The 25,953-nt window shown below is 38.1% G+C and overlaps 1 protein-coding gene across 1 annotated transcript; it reads right to left on the bottom strand.

Moving 5' to 3' along the window:
• Positions 1 to 736: 736 nt before the first annotated feature.
• On the bottom strand, positions 737 to 24,799 carry HDAC2 (histone deacetylase 2). Its single transcript, XM_074537940.1, has 14 exons — positions 24,583 to 24,799; positions 17,310 to 17,422; positions 16,854 to 16,971; positions 15,899 to 15,973; positions 15,455 to 15,593; positions 13,560 to 13,701; positions 9,160 to 9,252; positions 8,953 to 9,061; positions 7,362 to 7,502; positions 5,400 to 5,508; positions 3,185 to 3,315; positions 2,113 to 2,268; positions 1,323 to 1,380; positions 737 to 1,119 (listed from the first exon to the last, which is right to left on the bottom strand). Exons 1-14 carry the CDS (start codon positions 24,632 to 24,634, stop codon positions 1,089 to 1,091), a joined length of 1,467 nt encoding a protein of 488 aa, XP_074394041.1. The 5' UTR covers positions 24,635 to 24,799; the 3' UTR covers positions 737 to 1,088.
• Positions 24,800 to 25,953: the final 1,154 nt, after the last annotated feature.

Raw genomic sequence — 25,953 nt, 5'->3', positions numbered from 1 at the left:
AAAAAAGCAGCAAGAAAAATTTATATTTGAAAAAAAGATTGAGTGGCAGTGCACTTTTGCTAACTTCTGTGTTCACTGCTCTAAAATCTTGATTTCAAAACTTATATATTTAATTAAATATCAATCTGTAAGACAATTGTAGATTGAGAAAAAAAAAAGGGGGAATGGAGACACTGAGGTCTTTATTCAATTCAGGCACTAGAACTAACTCATGAATCAATGAACGGGGTAGGCAGTAAAATCCTTTCTCTGTAAGGGTGAGAAAGTTTTATGTTGCTCATATTTGTAGAAAAACTACAATGAATTTTAAGTTAAATCCAAATGTTCTCTTGCTATATTGCAAGCTTTGCAAGATGACCATATACTGATTTCATGAACAGCAAATGAATCATTTTTTTAGGCGGATTCTGATGGTGGGAAAGGTTCTTAGACAGTACAAGGCATGTGACTGCAGAGCTTTAAACATTCACATTAAAATCCAAGTTCATACAATGAGGTTATTCCAGCAACCCTTCACCAGTTTATTCAGCCTGTTCAAATCTCACTTGTATACCCATACATGTGTTTGCACCTCATGTAGGAACTGCTGGAATGTGTGGAGTCAAGAAAGCAGCACAGCTCAACTTGCCTGTTTGCCAGCTGTCCATTTAAACTCACTAGGTACTCACAGACAAGTCTGCCTAATTTATACAGTTTTTCCTCTTTGGAGGTCAATGATGGACAAAAGACAACCACGTGCAATTTTTTTTTTTTTTAATAAAGATAAAATTACAAAAAAGGTAAAATCAGCTCAGGAAAGGCAAATTACTTTAATAGATCAGTTTAGACATTTAACATAATAACTCACATCCATTTTTAAATACTATTACATAAAGCATGGTGAAGAAAGGAATTTTTGCCTCATAATTAGAAAACTCACAATACAACTTGCCAAAAAACAGAACAAAGCCGTTTGAAAATAAATACAGTCCATGCCAAATAGTACAAAATGAAATCAGCAGTCTCTCTCCATACGAAAACTTTTCTCCTTTTGGGTATTCTCAGACTCTAGTATTACGTTCTGCAACTGATGAGAGGCTATCTTTTGTTCAAGGGTTGCTGAGCTGTTCTGATTTTGCTCTGTACAAAGGCAAAAAAAAGTATTGTTTTATTTTTTTAATTAACTGATTTAGAAATGCAATTTTAAATTACTAGTCATAATTCTAAAATATTTAGTACTATGAGGAACTGTAAGTGATCTCCACAGAACTGAAAAATATGACACAGTACTGACTTAACAAACACTCTGCACAAAATGTCATTATTAATTAATTAGTGCTTACCCTTTGGCATCTGTCTTTTCACCACTGCTGTCCTTGGCTTTATCCTCCTCCTTAACATCTGAAAAATCACAAGATTTTAAATATACCAAAAGATGCAAGAAAGCCTTAAAATACTTAAGAGGTAAAGACCATGACCACGTTTATTATTTTGTTTGTATTTCTAGCCAGAGGAAACTGGCTTTTAAAAGAAGTCACTAGTTACATATTAAAGTGTAGTGTTAAATGCACCCATCCAAAGGAGAGGTCTGGGCACAATGCCAAATGATTCAGAATGCCTCAAGGCAAGGTCTCTCTCACTGGCCATAATGATGGCATGCAGTAATGAGATCTGGAGTTCCCCTGAGCTCAAGATGTATCCAGTTCTTAGAAAAATCAAGAGTCCTTGGAATTACACTGTCCCCAGAAGCCTATCTGGTTTCTGTTTCAGAGAAAACGAGCTGGCTTACCCCGCAAAAGCAAACAGGAACAAATGTTTTGTCCAACGTGTATTTTTTCATCTCTATTTTCATTAAGTCATACAAATCCCTAACTCTAAGACTTCAACTTGTGGAGAAGAAACAATAACCCTTGCCTGAAAATATTGTACTAGTCTGAATAACTGCATCTTGAAACTGATTAATTTAAAATAGATGATTTGAAAATGATGGAAAAGAATATGTCATCTCAACAGCGAATTAACTGTTACTTGATAAAACATCTCTCTTCTCGTTACCAGACAAAACATCTCTCTTCTGGCAGGACTGACATTTGCAGTTCTAAAATACAGGATGAAACCTCACTGCAGTCCTACCTGCTTTTTTGTCCTCAGTCTCTTTTTTGTCTTCTTCTATTCTGGCTTTCTTCGCTCCTTTCTTATGATCTGCAACGTTTCGTCGTCCACCTTCCCCTTCATCTTCAGAATCTGAAAACTCTTCATCACAGGCTATGCGCTTATCAGATGCTCGAACTAGGATTCAGATTTATGGCATTAATTAATCAAAAAGTCCAACTACAACAGGCCTAATAAAAAACTATCAAATTAAGAATGAGTAGTAATATACTGTAATCATTTAATGCTGATAAACTAAATTACAGTGAAATCCACTTATTTTTCAAGATACCCTAGGACACTCACACAATAACATCCAAAAAACAGGTTTGCAGAAACACAGGGGGAGGGTGGGAATATTTTAACCATCTATCAAATAAAACTTCAAATACTGAAAACTAAATCAAAGGAGAAAAAATTATTTCAACAGTTCAGCAAATGGATGGTGCACTAATAAAGAGATTATAGAATTATTCTAATCTCCATCAAAAAAGACTAAAGGTAGCAGGAAACTCCTGGCCATAGCTCAAGAAGAACTCAAAGTTCATGGAAGGGTTATGGTAATAAAGTCAAGGATAGTGTCACAAAGATCGAAAATCTCTGTCTCACAACAAAGAAAATAAAAGGGTTTTTTTCCCTTTAAACATTGTATCTCATGTTACCTCAAAGGCAAACAGTTTCTGTCTTTTGTTAGTCACAAAAAAGTAGATTACTGTTTCTTTAGTTAAAATTCATGAAGTCTTCTGAAATATCTATTACTTATAGATATATAAAAATATCTATTATTTATAGATATATAAACAGCCATGCTGTTACACAAGATGCAAAAACACAGGGCTCTTCCAGCACTTCATTAGACCCTTTAAGAGGTTCAAATGTGCACGTGGATGCCACCTTAAAAACACCAAAAATGGCAGACCAGAGGCAAAATTTTTTATTCAGGAAACAAAAGGTCCAGTCTTCCAATACTGCACACTACTACAACTTAGGTTCTGAGCAATTAAATCCATAACAACTATAGACACGTTCTATCATGAAGAGCATAATTTCTTACTAGAAATGCGTTTGTCTGGATCTTCTCCATCCTCATCTCCACTGTCTTCATGAACAGCATCTTCAGGAATGGCCTGCATCTGTACGCCAGGTGCGTGAGGTAACATGCGCAAGTTCTCAAATAAGCGTTGCCTGCGAGTAACAGACAAGAAAAGTTATTACTACACAGAAGTAGCACTTCCTTGGATTTCTATGAAGGTCTGAACTCTGCATTCAAAGTTAACCTGGCTTTGCTTTAGAGTCAGCTTCATTTTTCATTTAAAAAAATTAGATTGCCAAGTTCAGGAAGTTTTCCATCCCTATGAGATCATTAGTATCCACAGTGTACTTGAACATCATTTTCTTTGTACTTTACAGATACTTATTTCAATCAACTTCCATTGTTAATTCCCTACAGGGTCAAGTACAAGTACTGCCCATGTGGGCTAAACTGGTGTCAGCACTACTCTGTAATAAGCTAGAGTATTTAGTTAGATAAATGCACTATTCGCTAGTTTCTTAGAAAACAGTCAGACACTTAAAAGCATGAAGACTTCCCAACTGTGAGCAGCAATGACAAAATTAATTCATCTGGATATGTTTCCTTATTGGCTTTTTCAGGAAGAACAGAGACAAGTTCTGTCCTGTCTAAGCAGCCTGATAGAGTATATACTCCAAAGCACCATGTGCCAGAAAAGAGGATACTGGGCTTCTTTTGGGACTCAAAACTATCATTCCAAAGTACAAGTAGAAAGGCAGGCTTGGGAAGCATCAAATATCAGCATTTGCAACAATTATCTTAGCATTCTTCTGCACGATTTGAAGGGCTAATGGGTAACTGGTACTTTTTTGGAATCTTTAGAGTCTCTGCCTCTGTTTAAATCACATGACCTGGCAAAGTAGTTTTGCCATGCATGGGAGCTCCCTAAAGCCAGGTGTCTGTGAAAGCACACAATGAACTGAAGGAGGAGTCTCCAAAATGAGTCTTTGATCTTGTGGGTGCTAGTACAAGACAGTGAGACTGTGTTTTTTCTATTGGCAGCGAGCAATCTCTGCCTGGGATTGTAGCAGCAAGTTCTGCAGCCTACTTGTACCACAAAAGTTCAACAATATATACCATACAGCAAGCAGCCTGGCAGATCACCAGCTGGAAAACTACATTACTGCTGAAAAATTTTGTACAATTATATTAACAAAAAATAAATGGGCTTTTTCTCCCATCACACTTTATAAACTCCTTTCATTTGATTGTGATTTATATAGTTGTGCTACGAACACCCATCATAGTCTATATACCAATTACTTAAAAATTAGTATTTTAACAGCTTTGGTGAAATTTGCAATTTGACAGTTTTAAAGGTTACAGCAGGTGTTGGCAAACTTATACATGCAATTTCACATCTTTATTCAGCTATTTTTAATTATCAAAAGAATTTGTACCGTTAACAGCCTGTTAAAACTTGAGGCAGGGGTGGAAGTTTATTCTTTTAAACCCAGAGCAAGGACAAAGCACAGTAAGCCAAGAGTACTTCAGGCTAACCAATTGCATCCTACCAGTTTAGCACAAAGTTGGTTTTATGCATGCATTACTTTACCCCTGAAGTAAAATATTTGTTTCCAGTGAAAATGTCAATATGAGAGGAGGAAAAAACTAAGTATCAAAAGTGGCACAGCCTAAAAATACACAACCACCATAGCTTATCAATGAGCACTGATCAAACCTCGTGGATTTGTCAAATCACAGCCACTCAATTGCCTGCACACATATCACTGCGTTTCCAGAGTTTTTCAAGCTCACATATGACTTTTTATTTTTGCAACAGACAGCTACAAAGAATAACATTCTCAGTCCATGTTTAGACATGGAGCTGAGAATTAGAAATCCTAGTCATCATGGCACACCAGCTACTTTCCTGGCAGGATAAAATTTCTGCAAAATTAGAATGGGAATCTAAGTAAAACAGTCATCTTTTCATATGCTGGAAAAAGAAAAAAATCCAAATTGGGTCATAAATTTTCATTTTTATAGTCATAAGACTTCATAAGCATGCATTCTGTTGGAGGAAGAGACTTCCAAAAAACCCCTGACAGAAATGAAAAACATGTCAGCTCTATTCTGGTACTTATTTTTAGTGAACAGGGAAAGGCATACAGTTTTCAAAACTGCCTAATAATTAAACCTGTGGAGAAACATGATCCACATGACCTACTTCATAGATAAGATAATCATTACTTACTTGATCTTCTCCATATATTCTGGTGTATTCTGATTAGTCATATTTGAAGGACTAATATGAAGCTTGAAGTCTGGTCCAAAATACTCAAAGTAGTCATTGTATGGCAACTCTATAAACCAAACACCAGGACAACTTTGTTACCCAAAAAGAGATTTTAAACATTTTAAATACAACAGTAGATTTAACAGGATTTTACTTAGAGAACCATCAAACCCTAAGCATTCAAACAAGCAATACTTATCATCTGGACTCCTTGGCAGTATTCCTCTAAATTATTCAATAAATGAACTTAAATTTGCTGGCAAAATGCAAAGAGAAAGATCTATTGCAATTACACACTGAAAAACTCAATAAAATTTTGAAAAAATAATTAAAAATTACACTTCTGCAGGAAAAAGAAGATTAATTGAAGATTTCTTGCAGGTGTTTTCAAAGTTAGTCCAGTTTGAAAGGTTTATGTGAGCCATTCAAAATATTCCTTCAGGGCAAGCTTTAATACTTGTTATTAGGCAGTCCAGTATCCTTGCTAAGTGCTGGACATTGGTTCAGTGGTGCTGACTGGTTCAGTCTGTCTGTTTCCCTCCTTACCCCACTTTTTGCATTTTCACAGAAAAAGGTCCCCTGACTAGAACACCGAACCACCAAAATGAAGTTGATAAAGACTAGATAGCCAAGACAACAGCTATTTTACACTGTTATATTTTGCAATATTTTGTATTGAATATAGCTGTATCTTTCCAGATAAAGTAAGAGAAATATAAAAAAAAATCCAGAGAACCTTTAAGAAATAAGACACTGAAATCCATCTTTAATTGCGCCTTTTGTTTTTCTTCCTTTATGATTGTTACAGGATAAATCATATTGGTTAGTAGATAGAAAGCAGACAGGAAGACTAAGTTGCTATTGCAACATTTAGAAACACACGGTTATTTCTCAGAACAGATTAAAGATGACAGGGACACAAAAAGTAGAGAGGAATGTTACAAAAAAAAAATCCAAAACCCGTCATATATATATGTAATCCACTGAAAGGGAGATGCTAATGGAAAAAAGAAGTCCCAAGATAAGGAACTGCTACTGAGTCTTCAAAAGCTTTGGCTGACAAAGAATATATTTTGACATTAAAAAATATGTATCTTGAAAGGCACATTCCAAATAGTCTTTTCTCACAGAGAGAAGCATTCTGCTGAAGTCAGACGGAAACACTGAATCTACCAAGAGATACATGAATAGCAACAAGTTATCAACAAAAGTTGCGGTTCAACATGCAAACCGGCAGTGACTCATTTGCAACAAATCACTCCAAACAGCAATTTTATGTAAATGGCATTCCAAAAGTATGTCCAGGAGCATATTTGGTCAGAAGTAAAAGGAGTTCAGGATCTTTAGGGATCTTCCTCAGAGAAATTACTTCAGTATTTAAGTATTCTAAAGCAGTCTATTTGTTTTATATGGTTTTAAATTTTAAGACAGCTTGTATAGCCAAAATTGAGTAAAATGGAAGAGTGGAAGTCAATACACTTTCACAGCTACTTTAGTCAGATAAAATGAAGAAACAGTACTTTTGCTATGCAAAATGGACACTTGCACAGTCAATAATTTCTTAGGTACACCATATCTGTGTTGTACAACTTACAGGTTGACACCAGTACAATCAAAATGCAGCATATATTCTTTCATAATGATGATATTCATATTAGAAATACTTACAAGAAAGTTTCCGTTTCGTATTTTGAATTTTCGAAAAGTGATTCAGTCATTTAAAGCTTTTGCTAAGGCATAAAAAAGCCCTAAATACTTACATTTATTTAGTGCATAAGATACTGAAAATTTATGGCTAAATCTAGCAATAATTTTCTACCTAGCTTATTCTAAACTGATGCTTTACAGCCAGATATACAAATATCTGCTGTTTACTTAAAATCTCCCATGATTGTTTATATATAAAATATTAATATTTACCATTAGGAATTTCACAATCTAAGGCAACAGCAGTTTCATATGTCCAGCATCGAGCAACATTACGAATTGTGTAGCCTCCTCCTCCTAACATCAGCAATGGCAAGTTAAAAGTCTTTACAACTTCCACACATTTAGCATGACCTGTAAAACAAAAAGAGGGTTGATAATACATGCAAGATATCTATTAAAAAGAAAAATATATAACAAACTATTTAATCAGACATACGCAGTCACACTTAACAAGTAAGAACTGAATTGATTCAAACAGAGATGTCTCCCCCTAGAGCTAAGCACAACCTCACAAGAAGTCAAGACCTACAGATCAGAAATGCACAAAACACAATGAACATCACCCATCCCAGGCTTCAGAGACTTTGCATGATGGTTTATTGCTGTTGTTCTGAAAGGATCCTAGAGTAAGTGTTTTGTCTTTTCATAACTGATGTCATGCACAGTGACAAATTTAGGGACAACTTCTCAGTCAAATGCCATGGGGGAAGAATGGAAAACAAAATCAGTACTTGGTCCTTCCTACTTCTAAACTTGAACCTGTATTAGAGGTTGCTAAGTCTTGCTTACAGAGTGAACTGGTGCCAAGACAGTACACACTCCAGGGAGATACAGCATATTGAAAGGCATCTGTAGGAGGCAGCAGCTCTCTTGCTTTCCAAGATATGTAAGATGGAAAAAAATCTGAGCTGTATGGGCAACTGAAGTAGCTTTGCCACCTGGTGCAAATCAAGAAAAGAACCCTGAAACACTGCAGACCCAACAGATACTATACTGCATTTTGTTGCCTACAAAACTCTAATTGTCACATTAAAAAAAAAAAAAAAAACAAAAAACCCAGAAAACTCATGATTTAAACAGGCTGGATTGAAGGCATACCAACAGTTTGCCATACATTTAATATTTTGTCATTTAAAATTATAATAACAATAATAATAACAATAATAACAACAACAGTAACAGTTTTGCTACTTGCTAAATAACATCCCAATTTAGAGAATTAAAATTGCAGACAGCAACTTAGGTAATACTAAAATAAATTAATTCCATGAGAATTAATTAAAATTGTGGTTAACATATAGCTCAGTATAACAAACACCATTACAAATTTAACAATGCAGTGAAGTATTGTCATTTCAGTAATACCTATTTACACCCAACAAGGTGTTTGATGTTTAGCATCTGTAGTTCTACTAAGTTGACTACTAACTAGTTTTATTTTCCCATCATTGTAAGTGTTGATGCCTTGTAAGTTGTAAGATGAATGTTGTCCTGTCATTCCAGGACACTGTTTTAAAGCTACAGAAAGCCTGTACATAGAAGAAAGGGAATCACTTGAGTGGCCAGGAAGCACATGGAAAACCATGCTCCTTAACTTTTTTAGATGAACAAAAAGAAAGAGGCAACTTCTGCGTTTCTTTTGGCCATCCCTGTATAGCAAAGAAAGAAGTGATTAATCATAGTAATAAAATCTTTGTGACTCCAGTCCTCATCATGCAAGTGTCTTGAAAAACAGTATGAAGGGCAGAGGTTTCTCATAAGTAAAAAGTTACAGACAACAAACCGATACTTCTCTGCTTACCTTTAACAGTAAGATTAAAGCATCCCAGTCTGTCCCCAGACAGTGAATCTGCTCCACACTGCAATACCACAGCACTGGGCTGGTACATCTCCATTACTTTAGATATAATCTATAATCAATATAAAACAGTGAGTCACTAACTGACATCATGAAAACACAAAACCAGTAGTTTTCAGAGAGTCTAAAAACAAAAAACAAAGCACTCACTGGTTTGAATATCTGTCCATATGATTCATCATCTATACCATCCCTCATTGGAAAGTTGACAGCATAGTATTTGCCTTTTCCAGCACCAATGTCCTACAAGCAAAGATGACAAATGCTTTAATACAAACACAGAAATACATGGTATGGTATCATGAAAAAAAGCCTACACAAGTCTGCTGAGCTATTCTGTACCATTACACATGTCTGCGAGGGATAAGAGGCAGAGTTTACTCAATTCCTGTTCTCCCATAAAATCATTTTAGAGTGTAGTAGTTGGACACCAAGATTAAAATAGCAATAAGTACACTCAATTTTTTAATTCAAAGATTTAAGACAAAAAGACAAATCATAACCAATCAGTTTAATCTGGTAATAATAGCTAAGCAAACAAAAGTATGAAAACCAAGAAGAGCAAGGTCCATGTTTTCAGTGTTGCATAGAAGATTTGGTCTTGGATAGGTTTTTAAAACCATGTTATTGCCCTAAACATAGGATGAGGAAGTAGGTGCATCAAAAGGGAGAGAAGAAAAATCCAATAGGGGCCACTTACAGAAGGGCTCTTGAAGAAACTGAGATGACTTAAATGAACAAAAAACCCCAAAAAACCAAACATGCAAATTATTCTCAGTTCCATCAGGGGTCAAGCCAGGAACTGCAGTAGTTTATCTTACCAGCTTTCCTAGACAACCTATGTATTAAGAGAAAAGGTTTATTGCAAAAAAACAAAAAAAAACCAAAGAAAAACCAAAGTGAATACACCCTGAATCTCACCACCCCTATTTTGATGATCGCCTTAAAAAGCTAAAGATCTCAGCTTGACACACATTCCCATTTCTTCCATATATTTCATCACCAACACAGATAGACAGACAGCAATGCAGAGCAGACAGTGAGAATTAACCTGTTCAGTCTGACTGTAAACTACTTCTGCAAACAACAGTTCTGCAGAAATATCCTAGAAAAACTACAGGTCATGTGTAGCATAACCCAACAACACAACTACTAAACTTCTAAACACTACCTATTGAAAGTTATTGACTTTTCCCTATTCCTGAACAAAGCCTCCTTAGCAGAGATTGTATCAAGAATGTGCCACTTCCAGTAACCAACTTTTACTGAGGGTGTGAGGGGGAAAGGACAAAGATGAGGAGGGGGACAAGTGGTCCAGTGAAACACAGACACAATGTTAACAGTCGACTTTTTTTAGCCATAACACATTACTAACATTTCATAGTATTGGAAGATGAGTGACACTAAAGACCCCTGCTGAACTCAACTCAGCCTGATTTGAAGTACAAGTTACCCAGAATTTCCCAGAGTGAATCATCTAGACTTTTACATGCTGAATTTTCTGAGGTGATCACAGAATGGCCAGAATTGTAGAAAGGGACCTCTGGAGATCATCTAGTCCAACACCCTGATAAAGCAGATTGCACAGGATCACATTCAGGTGGGCATTCAGTATATGCAGAGGAGACGTGACAACCTTGCTGGACTACTTGAGTGCTTTTGTCACCCTTAAAGTAATTTTTCCTCATATTCAGACGGAACTTCTTGTGTTTCAGTTTGTGTCCATTGCCCCTTACTCACCAGATCCCATTCTTTTGACACTCACCCTTGAGGTATTTTTAAGTATTGATGAGGTCCATTCTGTGTCTTTCCTTCAGGATAAACAGGGTCAACTTCTTTAACCTTTCCTCCTAAGAGAGGTGCTCCAGTTGCCTCATCATATTTGTTGTCCTCCACGGGACTCAGTCCAGGAGCTCCATGTCTCTCTTATACTGGGGAACCCAGAACTGGACACAGCACCCCAGTTTTGGCTATACCAGGGCTGAGCAGAGGGGCAGGATCCCTTCCCAAAACTTGATGGCTATGCTTTTCCTAATGCACCCCAGGATGCCCATTGGCCTTCTTAGCCACAAGGACACAATTAGCTCATGGTTAACTTGTGCACCAGGAGCCCTCTTTCTCACAGAGCTGCTTTCCAGCAAGTCAATACCTAACTTAAAATGGTTCATGAGGTCATTCCTCTCCTTGTCTTGTTTTACAGATTAAAAAACCAAAAATCATTAAATTGATCTTATCCTAAAACACAGCAAAGTCAAATGTTCCCACAACTTCCATCTAAACAGAGTAATTGTTTGAGCTACTTAATGGACCTTTGTTGTAGCTGATGCTTGCTAGTTTTAAAACCTAAAGAAACAATATAGCATTCCGGTAGCCTCCCATTCACCAACAGATCAAACTGCTGCCTCACAGAACCTGGGTCACTATGGAGAACTATGGTCTCAACTGATCTGTGTGTACAAATGGCAAAATTTGTGCTATCATCCAAGATATGAAAAAGGCCAAATAACTTAATGAGGACATTAGAAGTTTAGACTGAACAACATATTCAGTAGAAAATGGATGAAAGCTGCTGAACTATAAAACCTCAGATTCATCTACACAGACAGAGCTGCAATCACAGTATCATCCTTTGACACATGATATGCTCCTGCATCAAATAAATGTAACCTGATCAGCAAACTAGATCAGCTAACTAAAGAATTACAGAAACAAGCTGTAAAACAGCCCATTGGAAAAAACCAAAGAGATTTGGCTGGAAAAGTTGATAAAAATAACCATCAATGGCAGATCAAGTTAGGCAGAAGGAAGCAACACAATACTGGCCTCCAGAAGGAGCACTGACTATTCAGAGAATTAGCTCTCCCTTCAGTTCAGTTAGCTTTGCAATCTCTGGAGATAGGAAAAATCCCTATGGCGATGCAATAATCGCACTAAAGCCAGCTAGAGCCTGCATGCAGACAATGCTCATTTCAAAATCCTAACTAGCAGCTCAGGAAAAAAGTTTCCATGCCTGAGATACTGTTTTTCACTGACACTGCTGAAAAAATAAATCCCCAAACCCATAAAATAGTCTTCCATTTATTTCAACTATGCTATCTTTTAATTCTTTGTTCTGGGTGTGGTGAGGTGAAGAGTCCACAAACTTCCCTGTCAACGGGAAGTGCTGCTTCTAAAACGCCAAGATATCCAACTCTTCCAAAAAAAAAAAAAAAAAAAAAAAAAAAAATCTAGCCAAATTCAGCAACAACAGCTTGACATGATAAACATCCTGGTCTGAGCTGCTTTTAGTTTGAAGCACCACTACGCCACCTTGTGGCCAGTCGAGTTAAACCACCCAAATAAAAATAATCTGATTTCTTCCTAAATCAATTTAGAACACAGTTTAATAGAATCTAACAACCATAATAACATTCAGCAACAACAACTACACTGAAGTGAATGCTTTGCAGCCCGCTGCTCAACTTCCACGCACTCCTGTGCCTTCTGGGAATCATCAAAAGGCTGGGAAACACTTTTCAGGAGTATTAGCTGAAACACGCATATTTGTTATCCTATGAATCAGTTTAAATATATTAGAAAAACAGTGAATTCTCTCCCAGAACAGCATTTTTGCAGGCCAACTTGTTAGAACTGTTCACAATTTTTAAAAAAGTTTTCTAACTGTATGCACAAACTAATGGGCAAAGTTGCTAACAGCAGAGGAATCCCATATCCCAGGAGTGCCTCTGATAAAAGATATTTAATTTATGAGTTTGAAGCTAGGAATATATTAATTCTAATACTTCTAATACTCTTTCAAGCTGTGAAGTGGAACAAGTTCCTGTTCTAACAGACAAGTGTCTAAAATGAGCAATGACTAACTTAAAATTAATATGAAGGGCCAGGAAAATTGGTTTCCTGTCTCAGCTTTGCCAGAGATTCTACAACAGCTTTAATGATAATTCTTCATGGGCAAATGCTCCCTCCTCTCTCAATCTAGGTATAATGATCAGTACGAAATTCCACATGGGGCACGCTAAAGTTCTTAGGTGGTGAGCATCATGAGAACTCAAAACACACTTCATGACATAAGAAATATTCCCAAAATGAGTCAACTGTATTACAAGTCAAATAGAACACAGTAAATTCAAACTGTAACTTAAGCCTTGTGACTGTTAAAGGGTAATCTGTAAACAGATACTTTTCACTGCAGCTGCAGAATTAATATGCACAGATAATCATAAATATACCACACTGTCTTCTTAGAGACATCTCCAAAATCTGTGTGAATTAAACTAATAATAATTGAAAAAAATATTTCAGCATATTTATCCAGAAGTGAAGGTGTTAATTTCATGTAGAAATAAATATTTCAGTTCTCTACTATTCCCTATTATTTTTCCTAAGATTCCCCAACTCTACATCAGTCCAGGCTAACATTTCTTCTGAAAACTTACTGTTGCATACCATTATTGGACATACTTATTTTAGTGAAGTGCAAAAAAACGTATCTACAAGGAAGGCAGTAAGAGGGAATTTATCACCTAATGAAATTTTATATTCAACCTTACCCTAAGGTCCCCTGTGCCTGGAAAATATTCACCATACTTATGGAATGATACTGTCATGACACGATCTGTGGTATAAAATGCTTCTTCAACACCATCACCATGATGGATATCAATATCAATATACAACACTCTTTGGTGATACCTAGAAAGAACATATAAGAAATCATCATTATCTGTTATTCTGAGAGCAAACAAGAAAAACACTAACAAAAAACCCCCCAATCATACACAAAAATCCAAGATTATGATCACAGTGATGATTTTGGTTGATATGACCATACGCTCTTAGAATTCTTGGCACATTTGAAAAACATTAATAAGTCTATCTTCATCAAAATAAGGAATTTAGTATTCACCCCAAACTATCTCATTCTGTAGAAATTATACCTCATGCTTCTGTTGACACTGCTTTGTTGTTCACATCTGCTGAATTCACCCCCTTCATTAACCCCAAGGCCTTTCTTTCTGCCTTCTCAGTAATTACCAAAACAGTCTGTGTTCCATAAGCTCGCAAAAAATAAATACTTATTTTCCATTGACTTTTCTTCTTCACCTCTCCAGCTTGTAGAGAAAGGGACATTCTTATTTTCAAATGTATTGCACTTTAATTTGCATAAACTTATTACACTACTGTTTATTGTTTTCTTAAATACTGCAAATTTCAGGACAGTTGGAGACAGATAAAGAAATCAGTGTTTTATTTTAAGCATTAGAACACTAGAAACAACAAGTATCCCTTAAATTTTATGTTTTCCAGTAAAGCAGAAAGTCTGTCATCAGAAGATGCATTTTCATCATGCTTTGCACAGTACTGAGAGTTTGAGCACCCATAATTTCAGGGACAGTTTCCCATGGTTACACAACCCATAACTATTCACAAGATTCTTTCCTTCCTTCACAAGCACATTAAGCTAAAAAATTCAAGACTGGACCACAGAAAATTATATTTCATAGACTGTAGACAGCTCCTGAATATATGTTGTCCATTAAAATGAATGTCTTAATGTGCTAATATTAACTAATCTTAGTGTCTTTAGAAACATTTTCCATCTCTAGATTTCCAAATCATAGCTATTTCCCTCATTCCTCACCAGCAAAATCAGCTGTCCTACTCACAAGAGTGAAATATCTAAACATTTTTTCTAATAAATGGGATTTATGTGTTATTAGTAGGGATACAGTCCTCTAAAGCAGTAAAAGCAACACTCAGGACTTGAAATTTTAGTGAAGCATTACTGTTTCAAGTCAGTTATATGATCACTCTTCATTATTCCTCATTTCTTATTTTGCAGTCACAGCACCACAGTTGCTACTTCATTATTTATTAAAACTAGTCATATTAATTTATGTAATAATCCAAGGAAGATCAGTGCAAGATCTTCCCTGAATATTCCTGTTTGATTCAGTAACAAATCAAGTGACAGGAAACAAGACATATTGTGAAACCAAATGGGTGTAAGATTCTGAGTACAAATGACTGCTTTAAGGGATCAGGGTAGTGATCCATCTAGCCCACTATTCTATCCCCATGTGTAGCAACGGGAGACTTTACGGAAATATTTACAGAAAGCAAGTAAGCTTGTCCACTTTCTAAAGTCCACTACTCTAGTCCTTCCCCACCATCTAGAATTACAGCATATGGTGTTTTACAGGGTGCATTGTTGCTTGGATTTATCTCCTATTAGTTATCTTTTCAGTTTGTCGGTATTTTATTTTGAATATCTTGCTGAAGTCAAACCAGGAAGAGCTTGGAGCTTTCTTAATTGAAACTGTAAAAGTTCAACATGGGCTATGAAAACTCACTCAAATAATAACTATAAGCCATACCTTCAAACATTTAAATAGCTGAATTTAACACTTTCTTTAATTTTAACTCGTGCCTATCACAAACTTACTTCAGTAACTCAAGGATGGCAAGCACAATATCATTGACATAACAGAAACCAGATGCCTCCGATTTCTTGGCATGGTGAAGTCCCCCAGCCCAATTGACAGCCATGTCTGTTTGTTGTCTGTTCAATTTTACTGCCCCAGCTGTAAGAAGACACACAGAAGAATAAAAGCAAATGGAGTCAGAAATTTCTGATTGCCTTTAAATTTGCTACATAAAACCATATTTTATTTTTTAAATAAGTTGATTTAGAACAAATCTCTTACTGATATTGAGTGAGATACTTGACATGTCTCATATTTTACAGTCTGTAACGGATAGGATTATTTTTAAAATATATAGAAAACCCCTTATATTTACTTCATTTTTAGATGCACAATCAAAATGTTAAGTTGCTAATATCAACCCAGTAAAGCTATAAAATAGTTGGCAAACAGCCTATACTCACCAACAGAGCCTCCAGTTGACAGCTGACAAAACTCAAACAGGCCATCAAACACAGGACAATCTTCTCCAACATTAACTGTATAAGAAACGTAGTATTTTTTTAAAAATCCCATTGCAACAGCATCGATATACACATGGATAACACAGTTGCCTAATTCATTCAGCATTTTAATTACTTTTCCCCCATCTCACTTATCAGGCTATTTTAAACACTGAAAACAATGCAGAGTCCCAACAGCATAACTCCAACCTAGAATTTTTTTTTATTTTATTTTAAGATTATTTTTAGTTTCTATTGGAAGATTTGTCTCCTCGTTGAAAGAAGTTTGATAATTTTTAGATTTTTGAAGAAATGCTGATTAACATAGGTCATGTTAAAAAGGGTACAACTACTTAAAAAAATAATTTGCTGGCAATAAGGCATCATAAAGAGGTTACAATATTGCCTTTAAAATTGATATAATAGCTGTCAAACTGCATTCCTAACACTACTTGGAGCTCATTCCTATAATTAAAGGAATAAATTAATAGAAAGGGAGAACATGAATGATGTACAATTTTTACTATCTCCCTCCAAGAGGAATGAGTCCTTTTCTTGACATAAACACATTTTCACACATTGCTTTTACTCCTCTAGTATTCTAAAAGCCATTTTTTAAAGCAAGATTTCAAGGCACTTTGACAAACAGTTCACAATCTGCACGTCAAGCCTTAGCATTAGCAGCAGTATTTCACATCTAGAATACACCCTGTGAAAGGAGAGGCAAAAATCCTTACATATGCTTAAAGAACATTTTTGTCAAGATGACTGCTTTTCATGGAAAAGTGCAGCTAAACGCAGGCACATGCTACTTACTCTTGTTACAATATTTCTCTGTACTGGTGGATACTGAGCTTCAAACAATGCTAACCATAAAAGCATGTACACAAAGACTTAGCCTGATGCTGGCACTTACATCTCTGCATTTGCTTGCTGTACTCAGACATATTGTCAGGCCTTATTGATCGGAGAAATTTGATGTATTCATCACTATGGTACTTGGTCATTTCCTCAGCAGTTGCTTTGTGGGGTCGCTGATAACAAGAACAAGTTAAAGAAACAAATCAGAGTGCTCTGCAAAATCAGCTGTGTTAAAACAGACAACCTGAAAGAAGTCCCACCTACTTTGAAGGGAAAATGGTGAAAGGAAAATTATACTAGTAGTGTTTTACATAAAGCAAGGACTACTCTGTTGTGATATACAACTGCATTAAATACTGCTTCACTTCTAAACAAAAGAGCTCTGAATACTCTTATTTACATATTCTCTATTTTCACTTCCACCTCTCTCCACTTACTTGTGTGACAATACTTGAAGCTCTTGAAAAATAACTTAAAATGCTTCAGTGGACATCATGTTGCCCATACTTACATAAATTTCCATTTTTCTGTATAAGCCATAGTTTAGCAGCAAGTTGTGAGTCATTCGGATTCTGTGAGGTTTCATTGGATGTCCTTGTCCATAGTAATAGTTTCCAATATCACCTGCCAATAATACACAAAAGAATAGCTATTCATTTTACAAAATAAGTTTCATTGCCCCTTAATCATTCTCAGAAGATAAGTAAACAGATATGATTCCAGAAAACAAACAAACTCCACAAAGGGAATACTTCAAAATGAACACAAGGGAAAAAAACTGCTGTATGTCAGAAATAGAGGGAAAAAAAGAAGCCAAATCTAACACTTGGACTACAAGCAGACAGGAGTGGGAGAGCAAAAATATATGTAAGACAAGGTTTCAAATCAAGAGTGAGGTTCTGGCCCAACACTGGGCTAGAACTGAACAATAAAATGGGAAACAGAACTGAAATAAAGAGGAGACACTGATGACATTGCCACATAGCATTGCAGAAGCCCACAGTATAACAGAAGCCCTAATAAAATCTACCATTTTGCATGAGCTGAATTTATGATACAATCCTCAGCCTGTTCTTAACTACTAACCCTGTCACATCCAGAAGTAAACTCCAGATCCATTGTGGCAACCACATGCACAAACTTTCACACCTGCTGCTGGAGATCCACAATAGTTTAACAAGAACCTTATAATCCAGATTAGCCTGATACATTGGGGACCAACTAAGCACACAATTAAGATAAAAAATTTCACACTCTTTTCCAAGAAAGGAGTAGCTGCTATCATGGGCTAGTAGTAAATTTTCTTCTGAGCTCAGCTATTGTTAGAACACACAAAACTCCACTTTGAGCACTGACAATCTCAACACATGAACCATTTTAAACAGAGCTGTCTCTGAAAATATAAACAAGCTTATAAATTAAGTCCAGTTGTCAATGGCTTTCAGCTGGAGATTTCTAAAATCACCTCTTCACTTTTTGACCCAATTTCCCAATAGGATTACTGAACTTTACCTTCTTGAACTTTTTATTTTTCTTTCACATCCTTCAACATGCTCTGCCTTGTCCACTGGGAACAAAAGAAACACTATTTTCACAATGTCATACTACTTTGTAAATTTATCAGTCACAGGTAAGAAGCAGCACTACTACAAAACAACTTGAGTTTCACCTCTTCAGCATGGGCTTCATGGAGGAAGGGTAAATGTCAGCTTGCAGTAGCATCACCAGCTACCAAGAAAAACAAGTATTACAGTAAGATTAAAAGTTTCAAAGCATTCTAAAATCCTTCAAGCTTTGAGTTTTCAAAGAGACGAGGAGAGTAAGGACACTTAAGAAAACAGATGTAACCCAATGTACCATAAGAAGAAGATGTAGAAAAACTACCCTTCAATACCTAGCTCTTAGCCATCCCATAACAATAGAAATACCAAGTTTTAAGAACTTTGAAGAGTTTGGACCTTCTAACTTGGGTACTAGGTGGAAGAAAAGCACTTTTTGTCAGTTACTTATTGCAAGCCTATAGGTTTGGTCACACGCAGGTCAAGAGAAAAAGTATTAAGAGTATAAATAAACTCCTTCCTTCCAACAAAAACATTTTCAAGTGCTTACAAAAGAATACCTTATATATTTGATGTTCAGGAAAAAATCTATCACAGCTCTTTGAAACTAATGCCTAGAAGATGAAAACCAACCATTTGCTAGCTCCACTTTTTGTTTTGAAGTTACTGTTAAGTCCCAGATTTAAAAAAATCTTCAGGCTAGTAAGAGCTTTAAATTTTGAGATTTTTAGGACAATAATGATTATAAATAAAGTGATATTATTGAGGCAACTTCATTACAAATGCATCTGTGGCTTAAAATTGAGGTTTTTAAGAGATCATTTCAATTTTAACTACTTCAGCTTCTATAGTCATCACTGACATTTAACTCAGAATGCTGATGGATGGGGAAGCATACAATTAAGAATCATTTTGTATCTTATGTATGATGTAATTGTATTATTTTTCTTATATGAAAAAGAAAGAGTAAAATTAACAAATTTTCCTAAATACACTTGCAACACATCCTTCAATATACTGCAATTAATCAACTAAACAAATTTCAGCTTATCCATAGTCTATATGCCATACACTGCAGCATACAGTTATTTATATAAATCAAGCACACTTTTTAGCTTTCTTTTTTTTTACCAGAAAAGAGAATTTTAAAAGAATTGGCACATTGGTAGATTTAATGGGAGTTTATTTGTCAAACAGAAGATCTGCAGGTGAGTATCTGGCAGAATCCTTCTGTCTTAGAGGCCAGCAATAGTGACTAACAATAGATATCAATACAATACACTTTAGCAACAGGCAATACAACACCATTTATATTTTTCAGTCTTAGTATCACCAACAAAAAAAAGGTTTTGGTGTTAGTCTCATTAAAAAAAAAAATCTTAAAGCATATGGACAAAAAGCCCATCAAATACCAAGGGATTAGTGATGCCTGTGTAGGCAGGGGTGAGGAAGGAAAAGATCAAAGATCCTCTTTCTTCATTAGTACCCTGATTTTCAACCAACATCATGAAGGGGACCCATCATGGAGACATCATACTGTGATGAAGATAAAGTTGTCAAAAGTCTCATCCTTTACCTAGTGAAGAATGTGGTGCACTTCCTGGTCCAAACACTCCATCCACTGATCCTGAAATTTATATATCTCTTCTTCATATGTCACGGCCTTACTAGAGCACTTTGGCAAGAAAAGCAAGGTGCAGCAAGAGCTAGTATGTGTGAGGGTGGCACACCTCACTCACTGATGGAGCTAATTGGCTCTGCACAAACCTCTGCCAGAGTAACTCTAACTTAAACTGTACATAAAACTCTATATATGAGGAACGGGTACAGAGAGGCCAAGTTCACAAGATCATTACTGCAGATAGCATGAGTACTTGACTTTATACTTACAAATACAAAGGTAAATTCTCACTAACATAGAAGCAAAAATCATACAGAAAAGTTATGAGCACAGTGTATCACTTACCAGTGTGGGAAAACATGGAAAACACACAAAAAATAATGGAACTGAATGAGGAAGAGAAACGAAAAAATGCAAAGTAAATGTGTGAGATGTGTAAAAAGTCTGCAAATCTATTAATCTTTCCCAGCAAGGCTTCAAAAACTGAAATTTAGTGTTTTATATCAGTAAAAATGCCAGCTAAATGGCTCCCATTGAGAAGTAGCAACATATAATCTCTGGAAAGTTGAGTCCTTAATTAAGGAGAGACAAACCAAGTGCCCATTTAATACTATAGGAGTTTACTGCTCCACACTGTTCACTATGTGATACAGAAGACCTACCTGAAAATAGTTACACACGTTGTCATGCTTTGGGTTCAATATATGTATTTAGTTTTTAATTTTTTTTTCTTTTCAATTCATGCAAGTTACATGCCAAAATGATGAGAACTATCAAATAAAAATAAACCCATGATTGCTTTGATGAGCATAGTTTTAGACACTCACTTCTCTATCCAGGACTTGAGCAAGGCCTACAGAAAATACTCTAACATAAAAAAATACAAGAGGCTACATGTCCTAAATGAATTTTAATTCTGCCCAAAACCACACAACTAACAAAAGCTATGTCCCCAAAAAAGTATTAGTTTCCCCAGTTACTATGACATACAGAAAAATAACACCATTAAATTTATGCATTACAAAGCAGTCTGAAGTGACTGACTTAAGAGACAAGAGATTACATCTACACTCCTTTTTTTATACTTTGTAACTTGTATGTTACATTACTTTATAACTTTTAACTGATAAATTGTTATGGATATGGATCCTGCTTATTTTAGGTATGTTACCATGAAATGATGAGGTATTTCAGAACTGTACTATGCAAAGAAACCTAATTGCCACAATGGAAACCACATGGAAAAAACATATCTTAAGAGCAGCAGTTACACTGAATTGACTTCTGTGATACAAAGGGGTGAACTCGTGTAAAGCTGAATGTAAAATAAAACATCACCAATGCCTGATGAGTCAAACAAACAGCTATTCAAACAGGCCTAAAATTATGGCACTAGCTTCTGAAGGATTGGGCATTTTGTTCTGGTTTTAAAGTTAAGCAGACAGCAGAAGAGTAGCAAAAATCTGACATTTGAGCCCTGAGCAGAGACTGGACGCCACCAACCACATTTGGAAGGCACTGCACAAAGTACTGATGAATTTCCAGAAAACACCCAAGTTCATTTTATCTGCAGATGTAAGCTTTAACTAGAAGTACTACTCAAACAATGCCCAACTATAGTAACACACTGCTCTACTAAAACAGGTTTAGTCTCGTCTTTATGGGTGGAACCAACAAACTGATGCAGATCTCTCAAATTTTTCATGAATGTAGAGCCTTTTGAACACCCACACTAAATTACGCACAAGAACCAATCTAAACAACACTGCTAGTGCACTGGCATGGAATAAACACACGAACTCACAGTAACCACACCAGTTGCTGCACGATTCTCTAGAGCTGTGCAGGAGCACAGAGCTGGAAAGACCATCTGGGGCCTGTTCTCACTGCTGTGGGCAGCTGTACAACACCCTGGAAGAGCTAAACTACCTGAGCCACAATGCTGCAAAACCATGACAAAAACCTGAACACACATGGTAAGAGACTAAACTAAAAGCTATGATAGCCTTCCACATCTAGCACAGTTCTAAGCAGTGTGAGGAGCTTACATTGCTAAGCTGCATCAAGACCAGGAGGATTTATGAAAAATACTTCAAGTAAGATCACAACAGTATTTTAATTCGTATTTTAATTAGTTTTTCCCATAGTATTCTGGTTTAAATTTAAGCCAAATTCCTGACCTTCATGATCACAAGCAATGAAGATTCTGCAAACTGGATGTGGTTGACTTCCTATTACAAGCAAACTCAAGGTAATGAAATCAGGCTTTGTCTACTCAAATTTATTGGTTCCAAGTACAGTATGAAGGCTATTAAAAGCATAGATTTAGGGAAAAAAACACCTTAACAGCAATACACTGCAAAAGTGACAGGCTAATTTAAAAATTCAACCTTAAATGACAATCTCACCAAGTTTCACAAAAAGCAGGGGGAAGTTTATTGTATCTCAGAAGATAAGCATATGTGCTTTTGGAACTTTTCAAGACTTTTTAGTCTGCAACTTTTAAGAAACGGTAAAAGTATGTGTGGAGAGCCAATTATGACCCAAAAAAGGGGAAATTTACTTCAGACATTACATTCCTTCAGAGATCTACCACTACCTCAGTATTTTTTTGTTTTAGGTTACTTAAGGTTTCAAACACTCCCTTCACTCTGATTCAATGGCTTTGCTGGTATAATAGTTAGAAATATTCAGAATTGCCAGATGAACCACATAGTAGCATCAGGATATTAATTTTAGGTATAAACTCTAAAATTTCTTCTAATAACCCTTTTTCCAAAAGACATGAAAAATAATTGTTGGATTTGGCAACACAAATAAATGAGACATCAGAAATATTCCAAAACTGTCTCTGTTTTGAAATATTTATTTTAAGGCACGACAGGTACTATTTTTTCTACATTATTAACTACATTTATCCCAGTCTACAGATGAACTGTAACTGCTTTAAGTCACCATTATCCTGCCACCTCCAAACTTGTTCCTCTTCCAGTTTCTCCCCACTCTTCACAAGCACAGCTTTTTTGGCTATTAAGGGAATCTAATGCTAGCATCGAGTACCAAAATCCAGTAATCACAGAAAAAACAATATATCAACATCTAGTAAGCTACCTGACTTAATCGAAGAAAAAAAAAATAAAAAAAAAACAAACAAAAAGGAAACTGCTTCTAAAAAAGGCAAATATTTTCAGAGAGAAAGCTTCTAAACTACCACTGTTGTTTTTCTTTCAACAAGGCGAAAAGTTATTCCTCTTCCCTAGGAAAAGTAAGATCCCAGCCTCAACAGAAGTATCCCTAACAGGGGCCTCCTTTCCCCTTTAGGCTGAACAAAGAACCAGTGCTAGCAACAAAGAGAAGGGGGCGGCAACCACCACTCTGCCTCCTTTAGTGTGGTTTAAAAAAAGAGCCAAGACAGGCCCCACAAGATCTGCCATTTCCAAAGAATAGCAGGTTTGCTACAGCAACACAACCTTTGTTATCTCGAGTGGGTTTAGCCACTTATCTTCACTTCCAAAATGGTGAAAACACCAAAGGTCTATGGCTGAACATCCTCAGCCTCTGTTTCCTGGCTACTACCAAGACCAGCCTCAGATGAAACCGTACAATATTGTTACAATAGGAGGCAATTTAATCAAATCTCTCAACTAATCTGCCCATCCAGCTCACCTCCCAGGACAAAAACGGCTAAATAAATTCAAGCTCACGAAGAAAACTAAAAGTTGTTGCTGCTGTGGCCAGAGAAAACCGCAAACAAGTTGGTGAAAATATCTCAAACCAAGCACTTTTTCGCCACGACTGACAATGCAGCTCGCAAGCCCCCGTACATCCGCATCATACAAGTGTGCAAACTCAGAGGGCCTGCATGCAACTCAAATTCCACTATTATTAAACACCCACGCACACAACTTTCCGCGTTTTGCGGGAAGAGAGGCCCGTGGGAGCCAGAGCTCTGCTCTGATCCGTGTTGGCTTTGGGGATGGGGGCAGAGCGCCCCTGTCCCTCCGTACCCAGCGGTCCGAAAGCCCGAGGCAGGGAAAGGCCTCAGCTCAACAATCACCAGGTGCCAGAACTACACATGGCCTGGACTTTCTTTGCAGGGGAGGAGCCAGACACAGCAGCGGCTTCAACGCCACCCCGCTCAGCGGATGGAGGGGAGTGTCTCAACTTTTCTTCTTCTTTTTTTTTTTTTTTTTTTTTTTGGGGGGGGGTGTGGGGGTGGCGCTCGGGCGGGTGGTGGGTATTTTCGGGGTGGGCAACAATAGCCACAGCACCCAGCCCCGGGCCCGGCAGACCGGGCAGCTCCCCGACCCGCACCCCGCCCGACTCCACCACCCCCGGCCCCGCCGCCCCACGCCCGCCGGCCCACGGGGCTCAGCAGAGCCGGAGGTGGGAGCGGGGCGCGGCGGCGCAGGTGGAGGCGGCGGGGACCCCCGCCCGCCATGGGGCCGAGCCGAGCCGGCCCGGGCCGGGAGAAAGGGGATCTCGTCCCGCGGGGCAGGGGCGGCCGTGCCAGCGGGGGCCGGGGACAGAGCCCGCCCCGGGCGGCCATTAGAGGGGCGCCCCCCCCGCTCCTGCACGCGCGCTCCCGCGCCGGCCCTGCTCACCGTCGTAATAATAGCAGACTTTCTTCTTGCCGCCGCCCTGACTGTACGCCATGGGGCTGCCGCGCCGGGGCCGTGGGCAGGGAGTGGGAAGCCGAGGAGAGCGCGGAGCCGGCTCGGAGGGTGGGAAGGAGGGGGCGGGAGAGCGGGAACTCGCGACGCCGGGACCGCCAGCAGCGGGAGCGGGCCGGACCCTCGGCAGCGGGAGGGGCAGCTAGCAGGACGCGCCCAACTCGCCGCCGACGGAGGGAGGAGAGGGAAAAAAGGAAGAGGAGAGAACGCACACGAGCGGACGTGGGCTCCCGCCTGCTTCTTCCTGATAGCTTTCCTTAGTTATACGTAAAAGTCAGGGAAGAATCCAAAGAGGAATCTTCATAAGAGAGTTCTTAAAGAAAACTCTTTTCTGGCCCACCCCCAAGGTGCGCAATGGTACGATCCGCCGCGGGTGTCGGAGCTGTATCCCCGCCCCCAAGAGGAGTAGTGTGGCGCATGCGCGGAGTCTGCCTCAGCGACTGCGGCGGGAGTGGAAATGGGGAGCCCTGCGCTCGGGCCGCAGCGGGCCCGGGCCCTGCGGAGCACCGGGGTCACGGCGAGGCCCCTCAGCCGCCCCCAGCACCGGCCGGGGCCGAGGGTGCCTCGTAACCTGCCGCGCTGGGGCCCGAACCTCAGCCTCGCGGGGAGGCTGCAGATGCTCGGCCGGCTGCGGCGTCGCGTCCTGTCCCCTCCCCAAGTGAAAGAGTCTAACTCTTATTCACAACAAAACTGGTTTCTGTTTTGTTTGCTTTTGGGGTTTTTTTTTCAGTACTCTCGTGTGTCAGTACTCAGCCCTAGTAGCAAGTGTTGCACCTCAGTATCCCTGTTCTAGAGGAAGTTGAAAGCCTGCTTCACATAGCAGTTCTCCCAAAACATCAAGGCATGCCACACAAGAAGCATTTAATACCTGAATAATTTGTCTTCAAGATCTATCAGCCATTTTCTCTGCTTGCTTCAGCTCAGGCACAAACTCAGGAAGGAGAACCATGACTCCGTTCATGCTTAGCCAGCTTGCTTGTATTTGCATCTATACAGGGGTCAACACTTGTGAGGCCTGATAAGCCGAGCCTGGGGATACACATCAGTTACACTAAACTTTACTGTTTCTTCAGCTGACACCAAAGGCCTATATTTAGAGACTTCCACTCATACAAAGCTTGACCAAGCTTTGTTGATTTGCTGGAGCTTTTAAAAGTAGCTAAACACCCTGGTTATTGCCTTATGTACTTCTCTATTGGACAACAAGGCATTTGTATAACCTATGTCAAACAACAAAACCAGTACGTGCCCGAACACAGGTTTGGTCTTTGTTCCCAAGGTGAAGCTGCTTTCACTCCTAGA

The sequence above is a fragment of the Zonotrichia albicollis genome, chromosome 3 (assembly GCF_047830755.1).
Source record: "Zonotrichia albicollis isolate bZonAlb1 chromosome 3, bZonAlb1.hap1, whole genome shotgun sequence".
Lineage (NCBI taxonomy): Eukaryota > Metazoa > Chordata > Aves > Passeriformes > Passerellidae > Zonotrichia > Zonotrichia albicollis.
This window is presented reverse-complemented; position numbering and strand designations above follow the sequence as displayed.